Source organism: Nerophis ophidion, linkage group LG22 (genome assembly GCF_033978795.1).
Source record: "Nerophis ophidion isolate RoL-2023_Sa linkage group LG22, RoL_Noph_v1.0, whole genome shotgun sequence".
Taxonomy (NCBI): domain Eukaryota; kingdom Metazoa; phylum Chordata; class Actinopteri; order Syngnathiformes; family Syngnathidae; genus Nerophis; species Nerophis ophidion.
Window position 1 is genome coordinate 11452135 of NC_084632.1, and position 21395 is coordinate 11473529.

At 40.2% G+C, this 21395-nt stretch overlaps 2 protein-coding genes across 4 annotated transcripts in view; one reads left to right on the forward strand and one right to left on the reverse strand.

The window, feature by feature from the left end:
- LOC133540574 (arf-GAP with coiled-coil, ANK repeat and PH domain-containing protein 2-like) overlaps positions 1-21395 on the reverse strand; it is a 1007806-nt gene that overhangs the window by 581699 nt on the left and 404712 nt on the right. The window lies entirely within an intron of this gene.
- Positions 559-21395, forward strand: part of rubcn (rubicon autophagy regulator) — a 53597-nt gene continuing 32760 nt past the window's right edge. For 2 of the 3 annotated variants that reach the window (XM_061883272.1, XM_061883275.1), the window contains exons 1-6: positions 563-763; positions 12702-12855; positions 15381-15464; positions 15537-15696; positions 15788-15894; positions 19683-19905. In XM_061883272.1, coding sequence (XP_061739256.1) covers positions 726-763; positions 12702-12855; positions 15381-15464; positions 15537-15696; positions 15788-15894; positions 19683-19905 — 766 coding nt within the window. In that variant the 5' untranslated portion in view covers positions 563-725. Of the gene's footprint in view, positions 764-12701; positions 12856-15380; positions 15465-15536; positions 15697-15787; positions 15895-19682; positions 19906-21395 lie in introns of all 3 variants that reach the window. The other variant, XM_061883273.1, reaches the window with a different exon arrangement.

Here is a 21395-nt window from a genome sequence, read left to right on the forward strand (position 1 = left end):
TATCGTCGATGTTCTCTACTAAATCCTTTCAGCAAAAATATGGCAATATCGCGAAATGATCAAGTATGACACATAGAATGGACCTGCTATCCCCGTTTAAATGAGAAAATCTCATTTCAGTAGGCATTTAAAATTGCAATTTAGTCAACTAAACCGGCCGTATTGGCATGTGTTGCAATGTTAATATTTCATCATTGATATATAAACTATCAGACTGCGTGGTCGGTAGTAGTGGGTTTCAGTAGGCCTTTAGATTGCATTTTCTCTAAGATTATATTTCTCCTCTTTTGTTGAGAATAATTTTTGTACATTCTCGTGTAGCAGGTTATAGTTTGTTTTTTGTATAATTTTAGCTGTTTGCAAATTCACCATGTCGTGGAATTTCAGTTTTTTTGATTCAATGAATAAAAGGGTTGGTATGGTGTATGTTTGTATTGCGTAATACTGATATCACCCTTACTGTCGATATTAGGATCGATCGTTGGAAGTTTCGAGGCCCCGCCCACTCGCTGGTGTGAGCCTTCATCATATGAGGCTCCTCCCCCTCCGCTGTTTCCATTCGGAGCTTTTTGGGCGGCGGGCGGGGCTGTCATGGCGGACAAGAAGATGTGTGTGTTTATTGACTGAGACACAATGCTGCTCTTTTAAACGTTCAACAAACTCACACTCGTTCTCTGGCAGCTAGCTTCACTCAGGACTATTTGCACATCCTCCGCCCGGAAGACATGGAGCTGTCTTCGGAGGGCGAGGCGGCGGAGCTCAGGTGAGTTACACGCTAGCTGCTAGGCTAGGCTAAGCTAAGCTATAGCCACTAGATAAATTGTCATTATTTACAGGAAAATGCTCATTTTAAATTTTTCTAAACACGAATAATATAAAATATTGCTGCGTGGAAATTGGCGTTACTTTTTCAGGATTTTTTTTTTTTTTTTAAAGACGCTCTTCCACTTATCTATGCTGCGCTGACAGCTACCGCTAGCTGTCAAAATTGGACAGAATGTTGACATTTAAAAACATCTAAATTTATTCATTTATATTTTTTGTTGATACCTCTATTCGTAGTGGGACTGACACTTAATTTTTCTACATGCTTTTTTTTTATTTCTCTTTGCTATTTGGGCTTATTGGCCCTTAAATAGAATAAAAACTATCAATCATCCATCCATCCATTTTCCTACCGCTTATTCCCTTTTGGGGTGGCGGGGGGCGCTGGCGCCCATCTCAGCTACAATCCGGCGGAAGGCGGGGTACACCCTGGACAAGTCGCCACCTTATCGCAGGGCCAACACATTTAGACAGACAACATTCACGCTCACATTCACACACTAGGGACCATTTAGTGTTGCCAATCAACCTATCCCCAGGTGCATGTCTTTGGAAGTGGGAGGAAGTCGGAGTACCCGGAGGGAACCCACGCAATCACGGGGAGAACATGCAAACTCCACACAGAAAGATCCCGGGCCTGGGATTGAACCCAGGACTACAGGACCTTCGTATTGTGAGGCAGACGCACTAACCCCTTTTCCACCGTGAAGCCCCAACCAACCATCAAGTGTCTCAAAGGGCTGCACAAACCACAACGGTATCCTGGGTAGAGCCTACATAAGGGCAAGGAAAAACTCACCCCAGTGGGACGTCGACAATGATGACTATGAGAAACCTTGGAGAGGACCGCATATGTGGGGACCGAAAGCAATGGATGTTGAGCGGATCTAACATGATATTGTGAAAGTCCAATCCATAGTGCAGGGGTGCCCTCACTTTTTCTGCAGGCGAGCTACTTTTCAATGGACCAACTCGAGGGGATCTACCTCATTCATATATATCATTTATATTTATTTATTTATTTATGACATTTTTGTTAACAAGTTAAATGGGTTTAAAGGCCTACTGAAACCCACTACTACCCACCACGCAGTAAGATAGCTTATACATCAATGATGAAATATTGGCATTGCAACACATGCCAATATGGCTTTTTTAGTTTACTAAATTACAATTTTAAATTTCCCGGGAGTTTCGTCTTAGAAACATCGTGTAATGATGACGTGTACGCGTGACGTCACAGGGTTTTAGGAAGTGTGAGCGCTACGCACACACACAGGTAAAAGTCGTCTGCTTTAACGGCATAATTACACAGTATTTTGGACATCTGTGTTGCTGAATCTTTTGCAATTTGTTCAATTAATGTTGGAGTAGAAAGATGGATTTGGGAAGCTTTAGCCTTTAGCCACACAAACACACAGTGTTTCCTTGTTTAAAATTCCCGGAGATGAAAATTTACTATGGATCACAGCGCGGTCAAGCCAACATAGATCCAGACCAAATGTCAACCAGCAGGTTTCGGTGAGAAAATTGTGGTTAAAAAGTCAGTTCTTACTGGATAAAAGCTGAGCTTCTGCCGTCGACTCGTCTGAGATACTGCGCGTCAACACCCGGCTGTGGACACACCCTTCCGACTATCAGGTACTATTTAACTCACTAAAACACTAGTAACACAATAGAAAGATAAGGGATTTCCAGTATTATCCTAGTAAATGTCTTTAAAAACATCGGAATACGTCCCAATGCTATCGCGTTTTAAAAAAAAAAAAATTTTTTTTCTTCTTTTTTTCTAGTCCATCGCTATCAATATCCTCAAACGCGAATCTTTCATCCTTGCTCAAATTAATGGGGAAATTGTCGTTTTCTCGGTCTGAATAACTGTTTTGGTTGGAGACTCCCATTAAAATCAATGTGAATATATGAGGAGCCATCAACATGTGACGTCATCGTCTGCGACTTCCGGTAAAGGCGAGGCTTTTTCAGGAAGTACCAAAATGGGCGAACTTTATCATTGATTTTCTCTACTAAATCCTTTCAGCAAAAATATGGCAATATTGTGAAATCATCAAGTATGACACATAGAATGGACCTACTATTCCCGTTTAAATAAATAAGAAAATCTCATTTCAGTAGGCCTTTAATGATAATACAAGCATGTGTAACACATATAGATGTCTTTCTTTCACGAAGACAAGAATGTAAGTTGGTGTATTACCTTATTCTGATGACTTGCATTGATTGGTATCAGACAGTAATGATAACGCCCACATTTTCGAATGGAGGAGAAAAAAAAGTTGTTCTTTCTGTATAATACCACATGAAAGTGGTTGGTTTTTGGCATCATATTTATCCAGCTTCCATACACTTTACAAGAAAAGCATTGGCGGCAAATTCCGTAGCTTTCTTGATTGACATTCACGGCACCCGAAGGTCTTGTGAGATGACACTGTCTGCTGCGAGATCATTATTATGAAAAAATGACCGAGAGGAAGGCGAGAAACACTGTTTATTTCAACAGACCCTCGCGCCGTCCCTTCCGTCAAAACTCTAAAGGGCGACTGCACATTTCCTATCTTCACAATAAAAGCCCTGCTTCATGCTGCCAGCGCTAACAAAATAAAGAGTCTCGGAAAGCTGGCGTGCACAAGTGAGCGCTTGTGCACGCCAGCTTTCTGAGCGCTTGTGCACGCCAGCTTTCTGAGCCAGAGCTGCATTCAGGCGGAAGGCGGTGTACACTCTCGACAAGTCGCCACATCATCGCAGGGCCAACAGACAATGTAAACTAAATTCTAAAATCACTATCTTAACAATAACCTCTCTAAGGTGCAAAAATAAGGATTGTGTAAGAAATGCACAATCAAGTGTAACAAAATAGTGCAAAGTGTGAAAATGTAAACAGAGAAAAACCTGAAGAAGAACAATGTTATGCAGATCTAATGCCAGGAAGTTACATGGTCTGTATAACAATTAATTTGGTCTGTCATTCCTATATTAGAATGAAAATGAATTTGCTATACAGTAATTACTATTTTAATATTATTGGACTAAACTTTTATTTGAAAGTAGCACATGTGTTATTTGTTGTTATTTATTCAGTGAAGTGAATTATATTTATATATCAATTACTAAGGGTGTAACGGTACACAAAAATTTCGTTTCGGTTCGGTACGTACCTCGGTTTAGAGGTCACGGTTCGGTTAATTTTCGGTACAGTAAGAAAACCACAAAATGGGGGGTGGAGGGGGGGAATGGGGGGTGGCACAGGCGGCGGCGATGACCAAGAAGAACGCGGAGTTGGAATATAATTACAACATTTTATGTACATATCTATATACACATTTATATAATATTTACATATTTATATAATATGTAACTACAAGCTCCATTCACAGAGTCCCATTGCTTTTATGAGCGGTCGAGCAAGTCAAAAGCCCCCAAAAAAAAAAAAATTTTTTTTTTTGTAGCGGCCGTAATTCTTTCGTGGCGGGCCGGCCCACAAAAAAATGAATGTGTGGGAAACCCTGATGTGCTGCGGTAGCTTTAAGAACGTTGCGACAGCTGCCGTAAAGGAGGTGCGTTGCTAGCCTGGTTGCTATGTTTCCGGTTGGTCGTAAAAGTGTTGGTCATGTGTTTGTACCCTGCTCAAATCTCTCAATAAAGTTAATTCATTGGATTATGTATTTTGTTTTGAACTTTATTACACCTTGGAGCGCTTTTTCCCGTCCGTTATTTTCCTGCTTTCGCTATCTGCGCCTAATGACTGAGCTACGTGACGTCGTTTCTTGTGATGTCTCACGGAGCATTTCTGGTCGGGACGGATTCGAATAAAGAACCAACTCTTTTTCTTTACTATAGTGGTCTCGATAACGGGTACCGGTTATCAAAAAGGGGTTCGAGTCCGAGGACTCTGTTCTTTTCTTATAGAACAACCGGGAAAACCGGTTTCGAGTATCATACTTAGTAACCACTGTATAGTGAAGTGAAGTATATTCATATAGCGCTTTTCTCTAGTGACTCATAAAGCGCTTTTACATAGTGAAACCCAATATCTAAGTTATATTTAAACAAGTGTGGGTGGCACTGGGAGCAGGTGGGTAAAGTGTCTTGCCCAAGGACACAACAGCAGTGACTAGGATGGCATAAGCGGTGATCGAACCCATAACCCCTCAAGTTGCTGGCACGGCCACTCTACAGACCGAGCTTTACCACCATGTTGTTTCCGTACATCCGTAGAGGGAACGGACGAGGGTCGAAAAGATGAACGTGGTTAAGGTATGCAGTCTGTTTGTGGAAAAAAAAACAAAAATCAAAATACTAAACCTGCCATACTCTCAGGGTGGGAGGGTGATAAAAGCATTTACTGATATTGAACACTGTCAAATAAAAAGGGGTACTCAATAGGTATCGACGACACACCGATAAATCCCATAAGATTTAAAAATACCTCAGAGTAACTGATTAAAAAAAAAAAACTGGCAAAATAAACATTTACTGTGCAGTGGGTGGGTTAAGGTGAGCGGTTTTTTTCTCCTACATGCGTGCTTTCACTCTATCCCAAAGTCCCCCTGAGCTCATTGTAAAGAAACATGGCAGTGATCGCGTGGGACTCCTACACTTTTTCACACTGAAGTAGTGCAATTAGCACCAAATGATCTGCAAGCATTATGTGAGTAGGGAAAAAGCATCAAACTTCAACACATCAAACCTTAGGTTATTGGTCTTGAGAAGCAGGAAGTGATCGGTATTGACCTGGAAAAAAACTTGGTAAGGGTGTGCCGATCGATCGGCAGCCGACCATATATCAGCTGATTTTGGTGAAAAAGTATGTGATCACTGCCGATTTGTGTCTTTTAATCGATCCCATCCCATCCAACTTATTTTTTTGTCTACCGGTTGACAAGCGGCTAGCAGCTAATTATGTGTATCTTTTCATTAATAATAATCATTGCCATTATAGCAAATAAACAGTTTTTTTTTTTTTAGTTTAAGTATCATCATTAAGTATAAGTATATCACTTTTTTGTGTTGTGAAAAAGTAAGTGATCACTTCCAATTTGTACCTTTTAATGCTGATCTCATCCGAGTATTTTTTTTTCCATCTCCTGGCTGACAAGCGGCTAGCAGCTAATTATTTGTCTCTATACATTAGTAATTATTATCTCCGTTATGGCAAATAAACTGTTTTTTTTTAGTTTAAATATCATTAAGTATAAGTATAACACTTTTTTTGTGTAAAAGTATGTGATCACTTCCGATTTGTGTCTTTTAATGCCGATTCCACCCGACTATTTTTTTCTTCGTCTCCTGGCTGACAAGCGGCCATTAGCTAATTATTTGTCTCTATATATTAATAATTATCTCCATTTTGGCAAATAAACTGTTTTTTTTTTTCTTTAGTTTCGGTATCATTATTAAGTATAGTTCTTTTTTGTGTGTGAAAAAGTATGTGATCGCTTCCGATTTGTGTCTTTTAATGCCGATCCCATCCGACTTATTTTTTTGTCTCCCGGCTGACAAGCGGCTAGCAGCTAATTATGTGTCTCAATACATTAATAATAATTACCTCCATAATGGCAAATAAACTGTTTTTTTAGCTTAAGTATCATCAGTAAGTATAAGTAAATCACTTTTGTTTTGTTGTGAAAATGTATGTGATCACTGCCGATTTGTGTCTTTTAATGCCGATCCCATCCGACTATTTTTTTTTTGGTCTCCCGCCTGACAAGCGGCTAGCAGCTAATTTTGTGTCTCTATACATTAATAATTAATAATAATTTTCTCCATTATTTCAAATAAACTGTTTTTTTTTTAGTTTAAGTATCATCATCAAATATAAGTATATCACTTTTTTGTGTTGTGAAAAAGTATGTGATCACTTCCAATTTGTGTCTTTTAATGCCGATCCCATCCGACTATTTTTTTTCCGTCTCCTTGCTGACAAGCGGCTAGCAGCTAATTATTTGTCTCTACACATTAATAATTATTATCTCCATTATGGCAAATAAACCGTTTTTTTTTTAGTTTAAGTATCATTCAGTATAAGTATAACACTTTTTTTTGTGTGAAAAAGTATGTGATCACTTCCGATTTGTGTCTTTTAATGCCTATCCCATCCGACTTATTTTTTTGTCTCCCGGTTGACAAGCGGCTAACAGCTAATTATGTGTCTCAATACATTAATAATAATTACCTCCATTATCAATCAATCAATCAATGTTTACTTATATAGCCCTAAATCAAAGTGTCTCAAAGGGCTGCACAAACCACTACGACATCCTCGGTAGGCCCACATAAGGGCAAGGAAAACTCACACGCAGTGGGACATTGGTGACAATGATGACTATGAGAACCTTGGAGAGGAGGAAAGCAATGGATGTCGAGCGGGTCTAACATGATACTGTGAAAGTTCAATCCATAATGGATCCAACACAGTCGCAAGAGTCCAGTCCAAAGCGGATCCAACACAGCAGCGAGAGTCCCGTTCACAGCGGAGCCAGCAGGAAAACATCCCAAGCGGAGGCGGATCAGCAGCGCAGAGATGTCCCCAGCCGATACACAGGCGAGCAGTACATGGCCACCGGATCGGACCAGGCCCCCTCCACAAAGGAGAGTGGGACATAGGAGAAAAAGAAAAGAAACGGCAGATCAACTGGTCTAAAAAGGGAGTCTATTTAAAGGCTAGAGTATACAGATGAGTTTTAAGGTGAGACTTAAATGCTTCTACTGAGGTGGCATCTCAAACTTTTACCGGGAGGGCATTCCAGAGTACTGGAGCCCGAACAGAAAACGCTCTATAGCCCACAGACTTTTTTTGGGCTTTGGGAATCACTAATAAGCCGGAGTCCTTTGAACGCAGATTTCTTGCCGGGACATATGGTACAATACAATCGGCAAGATAGGATGGAGCTAGACCGTGTAGTATTTTATACGTAAGTAGTAAAACCTTAAAGTCACATCTTAAGTGCACAGGAAGCCAGTGCAGGTGAGCCAGTACAGGCGTAATGTGATCAAACTTTCTTGTTCTTGTCAAAAGTCTAGCAGCCGCATTTTGTACCAACTGTAATCTTTTAATGCTAGATATGGGGAGACCCGAAAATAATACGTTACAGTAGTCGAGGCGAGACGTAACACACGCATGGATAATGATCTCAGCGTCTTTAGTGGACAAAATGGAGCGAATTTTAGCGATATTACGGAGATGAAAGAAGGCCGTTTTAGTAACGCTTTTAATGTGTAACTCAAAGGAGAGAGTTGGGTCGAAGATAATACCCAGATTCTTTACCATGTCGCCTTGTTTAATTGTTTGGTTGTCAAATGTTAGAGTTGTATCATTAAATAGAGGTCGGTGTCTAGCAGGACCGATAATCAGCATTTCCGTTTTTTTGGCGTTGAGTTGCAAAAAGTTAGCGGACATCCATTGTTTAATTTCATTAAGACACGCCTCCAGCTGACTACAATCCGGCGTGTTGGTCAGCTTTAGGGGCATGTAGAGTTGGGTGTCATCAGCATAACAGTGAAAGCTAATACCGTATTTGCGTATGATGTCACCTAGTGGCAGCATGTAGATGCTGAAGAGTGCAGGGCCAAGGACCGAACCCTGGGGAACTCCACACGTTACTTTAACGTAGTCCGAGGTCACATTGTTATGGGAGACGCACTGCATCCTATCAGTAAGATAAGAGTTAAACCAAGACATTATGGCAAATAAACTTTTTTTTAGCTTAAGTATCATCAGTAAGTAAGTATAAGTAAATCAATTTTGTTTTGTTGTGAAAAAGTATGTGATCACTGCCGATTTGTGTCTTTTAATGCGGATCCCATCAGACAATTTTTTTTTTGGACAAACTGCGAGCAGCTAATTATGTGTCTCTGTACACTAATAATAATTATCTCCATTATGGCAAATAAACTGTTTTTTTTAGCTTAAGTATCAACATTAAGTATAAGTATATCACTTTTTTTTGTTTAAATAGTATGTGATCACTGCCGATTTGTCTCTTTTAATGCCAATCCCATCCAATTATTATTATTTTTGTCTCCCGGCTGACAAGCGGCTAGCAGCTAAGTATGTGTCTCTATACATTAATAATTAATAATAATTTTGTCCATTATTTCAAATAGACAGTTTTTTTTAGTATAAGTATCATCATTCAGTGTAAGTATATCACCTATTTTTTTTTTTTGTGAAAATCTATGTGATCACTTCCGATTTGTGTCTTTTAATGCCGATCCCATCCGACAATTTTTTTTTTTTGTCTCCCGGCTGACAAGTGGCGAGCAGCTAATTATGTGCCTCTCTATACATTAATAATAATTGTCTCCTTTATGGCAAATAAACTGCGTTTTTCTGTTGAAGTATCATTATTAAATACCATTATCACTGGAGAACAAGGCTAAACATATCACAGTGATGAAAGCATTTTACAGCAAAAAGTAAGCTGATTTGAACAGAAAATCAATAAGTAGATTAATACAACAGCAAGTTTTGATGTGTCAGCATTGTCACAGTCGGTGCAAAGCAGTATTATCAGTATATAATCAATGCTAGAGTACGACATTTTCACTATAATTTTGATGGTTTTGTCAATGTTTTACAAACTCGGGGAATAATCCCTCAGACACTGGAGTACTTTGAGGGCAAAAACTAAAGCATGTAAATGAGTAGTAAATAATAATTGTGTAGTATTTATCATTTGCATGTAATAAAAGTGAATAAGGAACTAGTTTAAATATTGTGTTGATATTGTTACACTGTCAGTAGCACTCACTATAAATACACTGAAATAATTACAATTAATACATGCTCTTGGTATTGATACCGACCAATCTCACTCATGGATGATCGGAATCGGCAGCATGAAACCTTATTTGGAACATTCCTATAAATTGTGCATGTATAATAAAAAAAAGTATCAGCAGTACTGCTACTCTATTTAGTCATCGGGTCGATACCAAAACTTCCTGTATCGCCCAACCCTACTACAAGAACTATACTGGTCAGGTCTGTCTTGTGAGGAACACATGCACACACACACACACACACACACACACACACACACACACACTGGCCCAACTATAAAAAGATAGTGTTAATCTTTAACCACAGGCATCTTATTGAGCCTACAATGTCCACTTTGTTTCCTCTTACACATTCTATACATACAACACAACCCTTGTTCCTGTAACACTCCTTGCGGAAGTCCGCATCTTTCTTCAAGAATATACACAAAATGAAAATGACAAATTTGATGTTAGAATAGGGCTCGGCAATAAAACTATATCAATATAAAGCACAGGCCAAAAGTTTGGACACACCTCATTCAATGCGTTTTCTTTATTTTCATGACTATTTACTAGGGATGCACCGAAATGAAAATATGTGGCCGAAGCCGAATAAAATGTAAACGCTTGGCCGAATACTGGATGCAGTTTTTTACAATTTTTTTTTTATTGCATAAATAGCCTAGAATAAATATTTAGACATGTTTTTCAAATAAAGTAATTTTTTATTGAATATTGACATTTTTTTAAATAATCCAGTAGCCTTTGCTTTTCAAAAAAAGCACAAAGTTTTTCATTTATTTTAGGCCTTCAAACAAAACATACATTAAAAAAAAAAAAAAAAAAGTGCATTAAAGTGGATAAACCCACAAGAAATGAATTATTGTCCTTTTGGCAAAAGTCTGCTTAGCCACAGTAGATATGCTAACAATGTAAACAGAAGGCTCAAGTAAATCTCAATTAAGTGTGTGCTTATAACCTCTTACACTTATACAGGTAGCCTACACAACAGGCTAATAATGTAAACAGAGGACCCACTAAATCTCAATAAGTGTGTGCTTGTAACCTCATACACTTATACAGGTACACAACATATCCCAACGTCACCGCGTCACTGCACGTTGGTTGATTGCGTCACCGCGTCAAAAAATTGCGCCACACGCCACTTTTCGGCCTTGTTTTTAACTCAATCCACCGAAGGCCGAATGTGGCTTTTTTTGCCATATTCGACTGAATATATTCGGTTACCGATTAAACGGTGCATCCCTACTATTTACATTGTAGATTGTCACCGAAGGCATCAAAACTACAAGTGCACTTGTGAAGTGAAAACTATTTCAGGTGACTACCTCTTGCAGCTCATCGAGAGAATGCCAAGAGTGTGCAAAACAATAATCAGAGCTAAGGGTGGCTATTTTGAAGAAACTAGAATACAAACCATTTTTTCAGTTATTTCACCTTTTTTTTTGTTAAGTGCATAACTCCACATGTGTTCATTTATAGTTTTGAAGCCTTCAGTGACAATCTACAATGTAAATAGTCCTGAAAATGAAGAAAACGTATTGAATGAGAAGGTGTGTCCAAACGTGTGGCCTTTATTGTATACCGTGCTAGACATGTCAATATAAATAAAAAAAATACGTTCCATAAAACACAAGACATTTTTTTTTTTTTCTTCTTTGTCGCATGAAACCAAAGGTTGGTTGCATGAAAAAAGGCACTTGCTCTCTGGTAACTGAGCAACGCAGAAAGTGTTCAGTGGGCGTGGCGTGCAAACAGCCGTGTCAGGTAACGGTGTCAACTATCAAGTACGGTTGTGCCATCTTATTGACACGCGGTTGATTCTTTGTCCACAAAACAGGAATAGTCCCCTCGACTTTATGGCAGTTTGTTTTGATTTTACAAAAGGGATCATAGTCAGACCAATGTGGTCTCTCCCTACCAAGATCGGTAATACCACACCACCTTACGCTCACCCTTTTAGAGCACGGCTGTAACTTCGTGGCACTAAACCTGCAAAAATAGTTCTTTTGAGGTTTCTGTTTTTTTTTTTTTTTTGCATTTTCACGCTTTGCACTGTTTTGTTACTTTGTTAGGCATTTTGTTACATGTTCCTTATTTTTCCACCTTTATTTTAAGAGGTTATTGTTAAGTGTTCAATATGATTTTACAATTTAGTTTACATTGTTTTCCATGGTGCGGATGGAATTTCCATTCCTTTCTGCCCTGACAGCTGAGGGGATTGAAGTGAAGTGAATTATATTTCCCTAGTGACTCCCACCGCTTTACATTGTGAAACCCAATATCTAAGTTGCATTTTTTTTTTAACCAGTATGGGTGACACTGGGAGGAGGTGAGTAAAGTGTCTTGCCCGAGGACACAACGGCAGTGACTAAGATGGCAGAAGCGGGGATCGAACCTGGAACCTTCAAGTTGCTGGCACGGCCACTCTACCAACCGAGCTTGTAATCAGAGGACGGTTACATTTAAATTAAAAAAATGCTTGCATTTAATATACAATATGACATACATTTTTTTGATAAAAATAGTAAAAAACCAAAAAATCCATCAAGGACTGATAAAGATTTCAGCCATATTGCCCAGCTCTATGTTAAAACAACTTGCCCCCAGTGTCGTAAGTCTGCTTTTTGAGCAAGGACAAAACTTACCGATTGTCCTCATAACATATTTTAAGACTGGTTTTTAAAGAGCAAGTCAGCTGAGCTGCATGACCAGTGTTAATTACCATCAGGTGCTTAAGCCTGCAGATAAAAGACATTCCATTGTTGGTATTTTTAAGCCAGCGCTTCCAAACAACCCTCATCCTGCAGACTTCAGGCAAAAGAAATGATCGCAATAACCTATTAATAACGATCAATGAATTAGCCCATTGTTATTCATGCTTCTGCTGTTGCTGCATATTTCAGAAAGTTACTTCAACTTTGCCGTTGAGTTTACCTCATTTTTGGAAAAGGTCTGACTCGACATGAGTCATAAATCCTGCCACCGCGCTGCTAATGCCAGCACTTCTCCCGCGTCCTTCCTCATTCCTCAACTTCCTGCCCCCCTCTCATGTTGTTACTCCATCACGGCAGGAAGGACCTCTGGAAGCTGTTGTCCAGCCTGAAGACCACAGTGGAGGGTTTGCTGTCCACCAACAACCCCAACGTTTGGTCCCGCTACGGCGGCCTACAGCGCCTCCACAAGGACATGAACAACATTCTCAGCCACGGCTTGAAGAACGAGCAGGTCAGAGTGCCCAAAGATAACGTTCACTGGTTTACAAAACTTTTTTTTTTTTTTTTACTTCAATACAATCTGCCAACTCATCCATTTCATAATTGAATATTAGTACTAGAGATGTCCGATACTATCAGCCGATAAATGCTTTAAAATGTAATATCGGAAATTATCGATATTTGTTTCTAAAAGTAAAATGTACGACTTTTTAAAACGCCGCTGTGTACACGGACGTAGTGAAAAGTACAGAGCGCCAATAAAACTCAAAGGCGCTGCCTTTGCGTGCCGGCCCAGTCACATAATATCTACGGCTTTTCTCACACACAAGTGAATGCAATGCATACTTGGTCAACAGCCATACAGGTCACACTGAGGGTGGCCATACAAACAACTTTAACACTGTTACAAATATGCGCCACACTGTGAACCCACACCAAACAAGAATGACAAACACATTTCGGGAGAACATCTGCACTGTAACACAACATAAACACAACAGAACAAATACCCAGGAGCCCTTGCAGCACTAACTCTTCCGGGACGCTACAATATAATATAACCATTGTAACCCGTTTTTAATTGTTTCTATAATCATTTACATACTACATAATATATACTCCGATGTAATAATTATTATATTGTACAGTATTTTGTATTTTGTACTTCTATAGTGTTTTTATATTGTACAGGATTGCTTATTATTTTTATTGGATAGTAGTCTGTTTATTTCAATTGTTAGTTTTTCCTTTTTACCTCCTTATGTCATTTATTTCACCCCATATTTGTTCCCACTACCGCACCTTAAGTTGGAGTCTTTGATGTCGTTATATGCAAATATAATGACAATAAAGTTCATTCTATTCTATTCTATTCTATATGGTGATATACAGGTATCACAGGAAGAAGCAATGTGTATGGCGATATGTTTTTGGCTATTCCTATTTCACGACTGAAATCGTGGTTTGATTTTAGACCCAATCAACTTCACTGTATTGAACTTTTTGCTGACTCTAACAAAACAAGGAAGTAAAGTAGTGATGCTCCTTCCTTTTAAATTCTCTTTGTTTTTAAGTTTAGAAGATCATAGCACACCAATCAGAAAACTCTATCCCAGTTTCCACCCTGGGACTCAGGCGCTATACTGTATGCGAGACAGGACCGCAATTTATCCCCAGCCTTCAGTTAGCGTAATTGGCTGTAGATGCATAAACAGGGTCAGCTAATACTCCCTTTTTCATTTTAAAGGCCTGAAACCCACTACTACCGACCACGCAGTCTGATAGTTTATACATCGATGATGAAATCTTAACGTTGCAACACATGCCAATACGGCCGAGTTAGTTTACTAAATTGCAATTTTAAATTTCACGCCGAAATATCCTGCTAAAAACGTCTCGGTTTGATGCCGGGTGACGTCACGGATTGTAGAGGACATTTTGTGCCAGCATCGTGGCCAGCTAATAATCGTCAGTTTTCATCGCAAAATTCCACAGTATTCTGGACATCTGTGTTGGTTAATCTTTTGCAATTCGTTCAATGAACAATGGAGACATCAAAGAAGAAAGCTGTAGGTGGCAAGCGGTGTATTGCGGCCAGCTTTAGCAACACAAACACCGCCGGTGTTTCATTGTTTACATTCCCAAAAGATGACAATCAAGCTTTACTATGGAACAGAGATGTCAAGCGAACACGGTTGGATTGGACCACACACACACAAAGTACAGTGTATTATGTGTATTAATAAAAAAACATCTTACAGTTCTGTCTTTTGAAGGCGATCTATGTCGTGTGCTACTCCAGCATCAATATCAGCAGCGTCCTCCTGACCGTCACCGTCGGGTTCAAAGCTGTATGGCTCTATCCCTTGTTGCAGCTGGGCCTGGCCGAGTGGTTCTGCCACCCCCACGGCTGCCACGGCGCCTCTTACAGCATCTTCCTAACTGAATCGCTCCGACTGCCCTCTTGTCCTTTTTTTTTTCTCTTTTTTTTCTAGTCCTATACGCTCACTTTCCTAATCCACGAATCTTTCATCCTCGCTCAAGTTAATGGGGAAATCGTCGCTTTCTCGGTCCGAATCGCTCTCGCTGCTGGTGGCCATGATTGTAAACAATGTTCAGATGTGAGGAGCTCCACAACCCGTGACGTCACGCGCATATCGTCTGCTACTTCCTGTACAGACAAGGCTTTTTTATCAGCACCAAGAGTTGCGAACTTTATCGTCGATGTTCTCTACTAAATCCTTTCAGCAAAAATATGGCAATATCGCGAATTGATCAAGTATGACACAGAATGGACCTGCTATCCCCGTTTAAATAAGAAAATCGCATTTCAGTAGGCCTTTAAGATTAGATCAATATTTGCTGGTAAAACAAAGCAAAGTGACCATCTTATGTGCCAAAGTAAACATTAGTGACATGAACATGTCTAACTTGCTAGCACTGCTAACTGAAAACCAAGATTGTGTGCTCGCTTAATTTCAAAAATTTTTTATTATCCTTTTTGAAAGCTTTTTGTTTGTTTGTTTGAAATCGCAGGTGTACTACAAGCAGAGAGATTACTGGCCGTTTGTGTGGTTTGTCCGTGGCATCAGACCTCACCTCGCCTCTCATGTCGAACAGGTGCAGTCACGCGCTCTTTATTCTCCATGTTGAGGGCATGTTCCTCACTTTCTTTCCCTGGTCTGTCCATAGTTCAGTCAACTGGAGCCGGTAGTCAACAGCAGGGTGCAAAGCGGCGGCGAGAGCTACAAGGCCGAACGCTGGTTGCTGCACAGCTTGCAGGTGCACATGCTGTCAGCGCAGCTCAAACCTCTACTGCGGCACGTGGCGCACACGAGAAAATACTACAACGGTAAGCGGGTCATCAGCCTTTCATGCTGTTTCTACTGTCACTTTCTTGAGGTTGTTCCTTCATTAATCCTGCAATTTTTTTTTTTTTTCAGATGAGGCCTTCCTGCTCAGTGAGCCACATGTCACTGCCATGTTCCAGTGTCTGGAAGCTGTGGAGCAGAATAATCCCAAACTGCTGGCTCAGATAGACGCTGTCGGGGTGGGTGTCTCTTATGTGCAAGCTTTTAGAACACCATGCCGACATTTATAATACAATGAAAAGATGAGGGGTGTATCAATGAGGGTTTTATGCCCCTTATTCCATTACCCAACATCCAGGAGTATTTTCATGTATTTATGGTAAGAGCTATTGATCAATATCAACACAATATTTAAACTAGAGATGTCCGATAATGTCTTTTTTGCCGATATCCGATATGCCGATATTGTCCAACTCTTAATTACCGATTTTAATATCAACTGATACCGATATATACAGTCATGGAATTAACACATTATTATGCCTAATTTTGTTGTGATGCCCCGCTCGATGCATTAAAGGCCTACTGAAACCCACTACTACCGACCACGCAGTCTGATAGTTTATGTATCAATGATGAAATATTAACATTGCAACACATGCCAATACGGCCGGTTTAGTTGACTAAATTACAATTTAAAATTTCCCGCGGAGTTTTCTGTTGAAAACATCGTGGAATGATGAAGCGTGTTTGTGACGTTATTGGTTGGAGGGGACATATTAGCCAGCACCACTTGCGGCTAAAAGTCGTCTCTTTTCATCGCGCAATTACACAGTATTTTGGACATCTGTGTTGCTGAATCTTTTGCAATTTGTTCAATTAATAATGGAGAAGCCAAAGTACAAAGATGGAGCTGGGAAGCTTTAGCCTTTAGCCACACAAACACACAGTGTTTCCTTGTTTAAAATTCCCGGAGGTGAAGCTTTACTATGGATCGGAGCGGTCAAGCGAACATGGATCCCGACCACTTGTCAACCGGCAGGTTTCGGTGAGAAAATTGTGGTAAAAAATCGCCTCTGTTGTGTTCTCCCGAAATGTGTTTGTTATACTTGTTTGGTGTCGGTTCACAGTGTGGCGCATATTTGTAACAGTGTTAAAGTGGTTTATACTTCCACCCTCAGTGTGATCTGTTGAACAAGTATGCTTTGCATTCACTTGTGTGTGTGTGAAAAGCCATAGGTATTATGTGATTGGGCCGGCACGCAAAGGCAGTACCTTTAAGGTTTTGTGGCGCTCTGTACTTCTCCCTACGGTTGGTAACACTCCATGCAGAGGCGCTTTAAAAAGTCAGACATTTTACTTTTTGAGACTGACACCGATAATTTCAGATATTACATTTTAATATCGGCAGTCCGATATTATTGGACATCTCTAATTTAAACTACCGGTAATCCTTATCCTCATTTATTACATACAATTGTTTGATAAAATCAAAGTCAACAGTGCTATTACTCATCAGGGTTTCCCACACATTCATTTATTTGTGGCGGCCCGCCACGAAAGAATTACGGCCGCCACAAATTAAGAAAAAAAATATTTTTTCTTTTCTTTTTTTGTTTTCTTCTTTTTTTTCCGGCTTTTGACTTGCTCGACCGCTCATAAAAGCAATGGGACTCTGTCTGTGAATGGAGCTTGTAGTTACATATTATATAAATATGTAAATATTATATAAATATGTACATAAAGTGTTGTAATTATATTCCAACTCCGCGTTCTTCTTGGTCATCGCCGCTGCCGCCGCTGCCGCCACTACCGCCGCTGCCTCCCCCACAAATAGATGCCTGACCTGTGGGAAACACTGCTCATTCATGCGACTCATTTTGATTTTGACCTAAAAGTCCCCTTGTGTCCAGGGAATTATTCCCTAAATTTGCACACATTAACAAAAAAATGTCTTTGAGAAAATGTGACATTGATCAGTCTAGTATCGCTCGTGTACTGATACTACCTTTTTAATATTGACGCCACATATTTATGGATGGACTCGACCTCCTCTTACTTGGCGTCTACTAACTTTGACAATGCTGACTCACCAACAGTTGTTGTACTGTTCTCTTTCAAGAACAGGGGTGTGGCCCCGGGCGCCCTTTGAGGCCCGCGCCTTGAGTTTTTTTTTTTTTGACCCACCAACAGTAAAAATGTAGGAAGAGCAAAAAGGCACATTGTAAAAAGAAGAAAAATAAAAAGTCTTAGCTGCTATGTTGATAATAAAACTAATAATAACACACTTTTTCATTTATAACACAACGTTTTGTCTTCGTCCATCCATTTCTACCGCACATTCCCTTTGGGGTCGCCGGGTGGGGCGCTGGTGCCTATCTCAGCTACAATCGAGCGGAAGGCAGGTACATCCTGGAGAAGTTTCCACCTCATCTGAGGGCCAACACAGATAGACAGACAACATTCACACTCACATTCACACATTAGGGCCAATTTAGTGTTGCCAATCAACTGTTTTTAAAATAGGCCCCACACTCTTCAGTATGCGGCCCTTGGTGGGAAAAGTTTGGACACTTCTGCTTTCGAGTCATACTAATCTTCTTGACAGCTTGCTTAGGACAGTGGCCATGCCTGCAACCTGATGGTTCCTGGTTCGATCCCCTCCCTCTACCAACCTCGGTACATCCATTGTGTCCTTGAGCAAGACACTTCACCCTTGCTCCTGATGGGTTGTGGTTAGGGCCTTGCATGGCAGCTCCTGCCATCAGTCTGTGAATGTGTGTGTGAATGGGTGAATGTGGAAATAGTGTCAAAGCGCTTTGAGTACCTTTTAAGGTAGAAAAGCGCTATACAAGTACCGTATTTCCTTGAATTGCCGCAGGGCATATAGTATGCACCTGCCTTGAATTATTGCCGGGTCGAACTCGCTTCCCAAAATAATTAGCGCATGCTTAGTATTACCGCCTGGTCAAACTCGTGATGTCCCGAGTGACACTTCCCCTGTCATCATTTTCAAAAGGGAGGAGGCTGACTTCAATACTGGTAATTTGAAATCGCGTAAAGGGAAGAAGATTAAGAGCAATTCTGTAGGATTTAAGTTCCAAGCTTACATTACACTCAAATTTTTACTGCATACCTTTGGTAAGTGCCGGAGTGAGAAGAGGTTTTAAAATAATTAGCCCATGCTTACTTTTACCGCATGCCTTTGGTAAGCACAGGAGTGAGAAGAGGTTTTAAATTAATTGGCGCCCCGGCGGCAATTCAAGGAAATACGGTAAAACCCATTTAATTGTTAATTTCCTGTAAATATCTGCTTATTGTTTTGCTGTAACAAGCTTCCTTCTAGATTTTTTCAGCACTTATTAAGCGGTTAGCTTATAGTTGTGCTCATAAGAAACTCACTGACCTTTTATACACACACATTAATTACAAAAAGGTCACAAATGAGGATTGGAACCTTGATTAGCCATTCACAACTAAAGTCACTGGGGTACGTAAACTTTTGATCAGGGTCATTTGGGTACTTTCTTTTGTCGTTTTGATTTAAAAAGAGTAAACACAGTTGTTTGCCAATAAATAGCTTCACACAACCATTAAGCATGAGTGGAAGAAAGATTTTTGTATTATCATTCATATTCTCTGAAGAATGGCCAAAAAATCATAAATTCTCCCAGGTTATGTAAACTTATGAGCACGACTTTAGCTATTAGCATGCCCGCTGCTAGCTTGCTCTCAGCATGTAACATGTTTAGCCTCATCCTCCAGTGATAATGACACCTAAGAAACTACAAATTGTAGTTTATTCGCTGTGATGGAGGCGATTATTATCAATTTAGTATGGAGACACATAATTAGCTACTGGCCGCTTGTCATCCAGGGGACCAAAAATAAAGAGTGTCAGTCAGACGAGATCGGTATTTGTGATCAAAGACGTAAATCGGTAATGGCGGGTCACATACTTTTTCACAAAAATCGTCCGATACATGCATAGAAACGACCTAACATCTTTGCTCCCTTCACCCTGCAGCTGTCCCCTCTGAAGACTATGCCGTGCCTCGGCCTGTTAAAGAGCCAGAGCCTGTGTGTGTTGCCGGGGGCTGCCGGGTCATGGAGAACTGCCGACACTGCACCAACTACAGAGTTTCTAAACCGGAGGCTCACCACTTCCCACTGCTCCCTCCGAGATGTGGCTGCTACTGCCACCTATGGGAACATAACAGGAGTTGGCTCCCCAAACAGCAACAGCACAAGTAAGGAACGTTTGATAACTTAAAAACCTTCTTTCTAGGCCAGTGTTTTTAAACCGCTGTGCCGCGCGTGAGATACAGTCTGGTGTGCCGTGGGAGATTTTCTAATTTCACTTATTTGGGTTAAAAATATTTTTTTAGCAAACCAGTAATTATAGTCTACAAATGATGTGTTGTTGTTGAGTGTCGGTGTTGTCTAGAGCTCTGCAGAGTAACAGTGTAATACTCTCCATATCAGTAGGTGGCAGCAGGTAGCTAATTGCTTTGTAGATGTTGATACAGCGGAAGGCAGCATGCAGGTAAAAAGGTATTTAATGCATAAACAAGAAATGAACAAAAGGTAAGTGCCCGTAAGAAAAGGCATTGAAGCTTAGGGAAGGCTATGCAGAACAAAAATAAAACTGAACTGGCTACAAAATAAACAGAAACAGAATGCTGGACGACAGCAAAGACTTACTGTGGAGCGAAGATGGCTTCCACAATGTACATCCGAACATGACATGATAATGTCCCCACGATGCAGGATAAAAACAAAGTAGATGCGGGAAATATCGCTCAAAGGAAGACATGAAACTGCTACAGGAAAACCCAGAGAAAAAGCCACCAAAATAGGAGCGCAAGACAAGAACTAAAAGACTACACACAAGAAAACAGCAAAAAAGTCCGAATAAGTCAGGGTGTAATGTGACAGGTGGTGACAGTACACCTACTTTGAGACAAGAGCTATAGTGATACATGCTTGGTTATGCATTAAAGTCATATTCAACAATTGCGACGATGACTTTTTACTGTCAACTGAGTTTTGTTTTTTAATGATTTCTGCTGGTGGTGTGCCTACACATTTTTTTAACTAAAAAAATGTGCACTGGCTCAAAAAAGGTTGAAAAACACTGTTCTCGGAAACAGTTTGAAACAGTAATCCATGCCTTTATCTCACCTCGGCTGGATTAATGTAAATCTTTGTATTTTAGAATAAGTCAATCCTCCCTGTCACATCTGCAGCTTGTCCAAAATGCAGCTGCACGACTTTTAACTAACACAAGAAAAAGAGAGCACATTACCCCCGTTTTAGCCTCCCTCTACTGGCTGCTTGTGTCTTTTAGAGTCCATTTTGAATTTTTTTTACTCGTTTTAAATCTTTACGTGGTCTTGCCCCACCTTACCTCTCTGAGCTGCTCCACCTCTTTGCCCCCATCCGGTCCCTCAGGTCAGCTGATCAGCTGCTCCTGGAGGTACCCAAATCAAAGCGCAAGCTTAGAGGGGACAGAGCCTTCTCTGTTGCGGGTCCCAAATTCTGGAATGATCCCTCTCTCCATGTGAGACAGGCCTCTTCTTTGGCTACTTTTAAGACCCTGCTTAAAACCCATTTTTTATTCACTTGCTTTTAACCCAGCATGAGACTTTAAACTGTTTTTAACTGCTTCTATCTAACAAATTGTTCTTAAGATAATTTGTATTTGCTTTTTCAATGTGTATTTTACCTGTTTTAAATG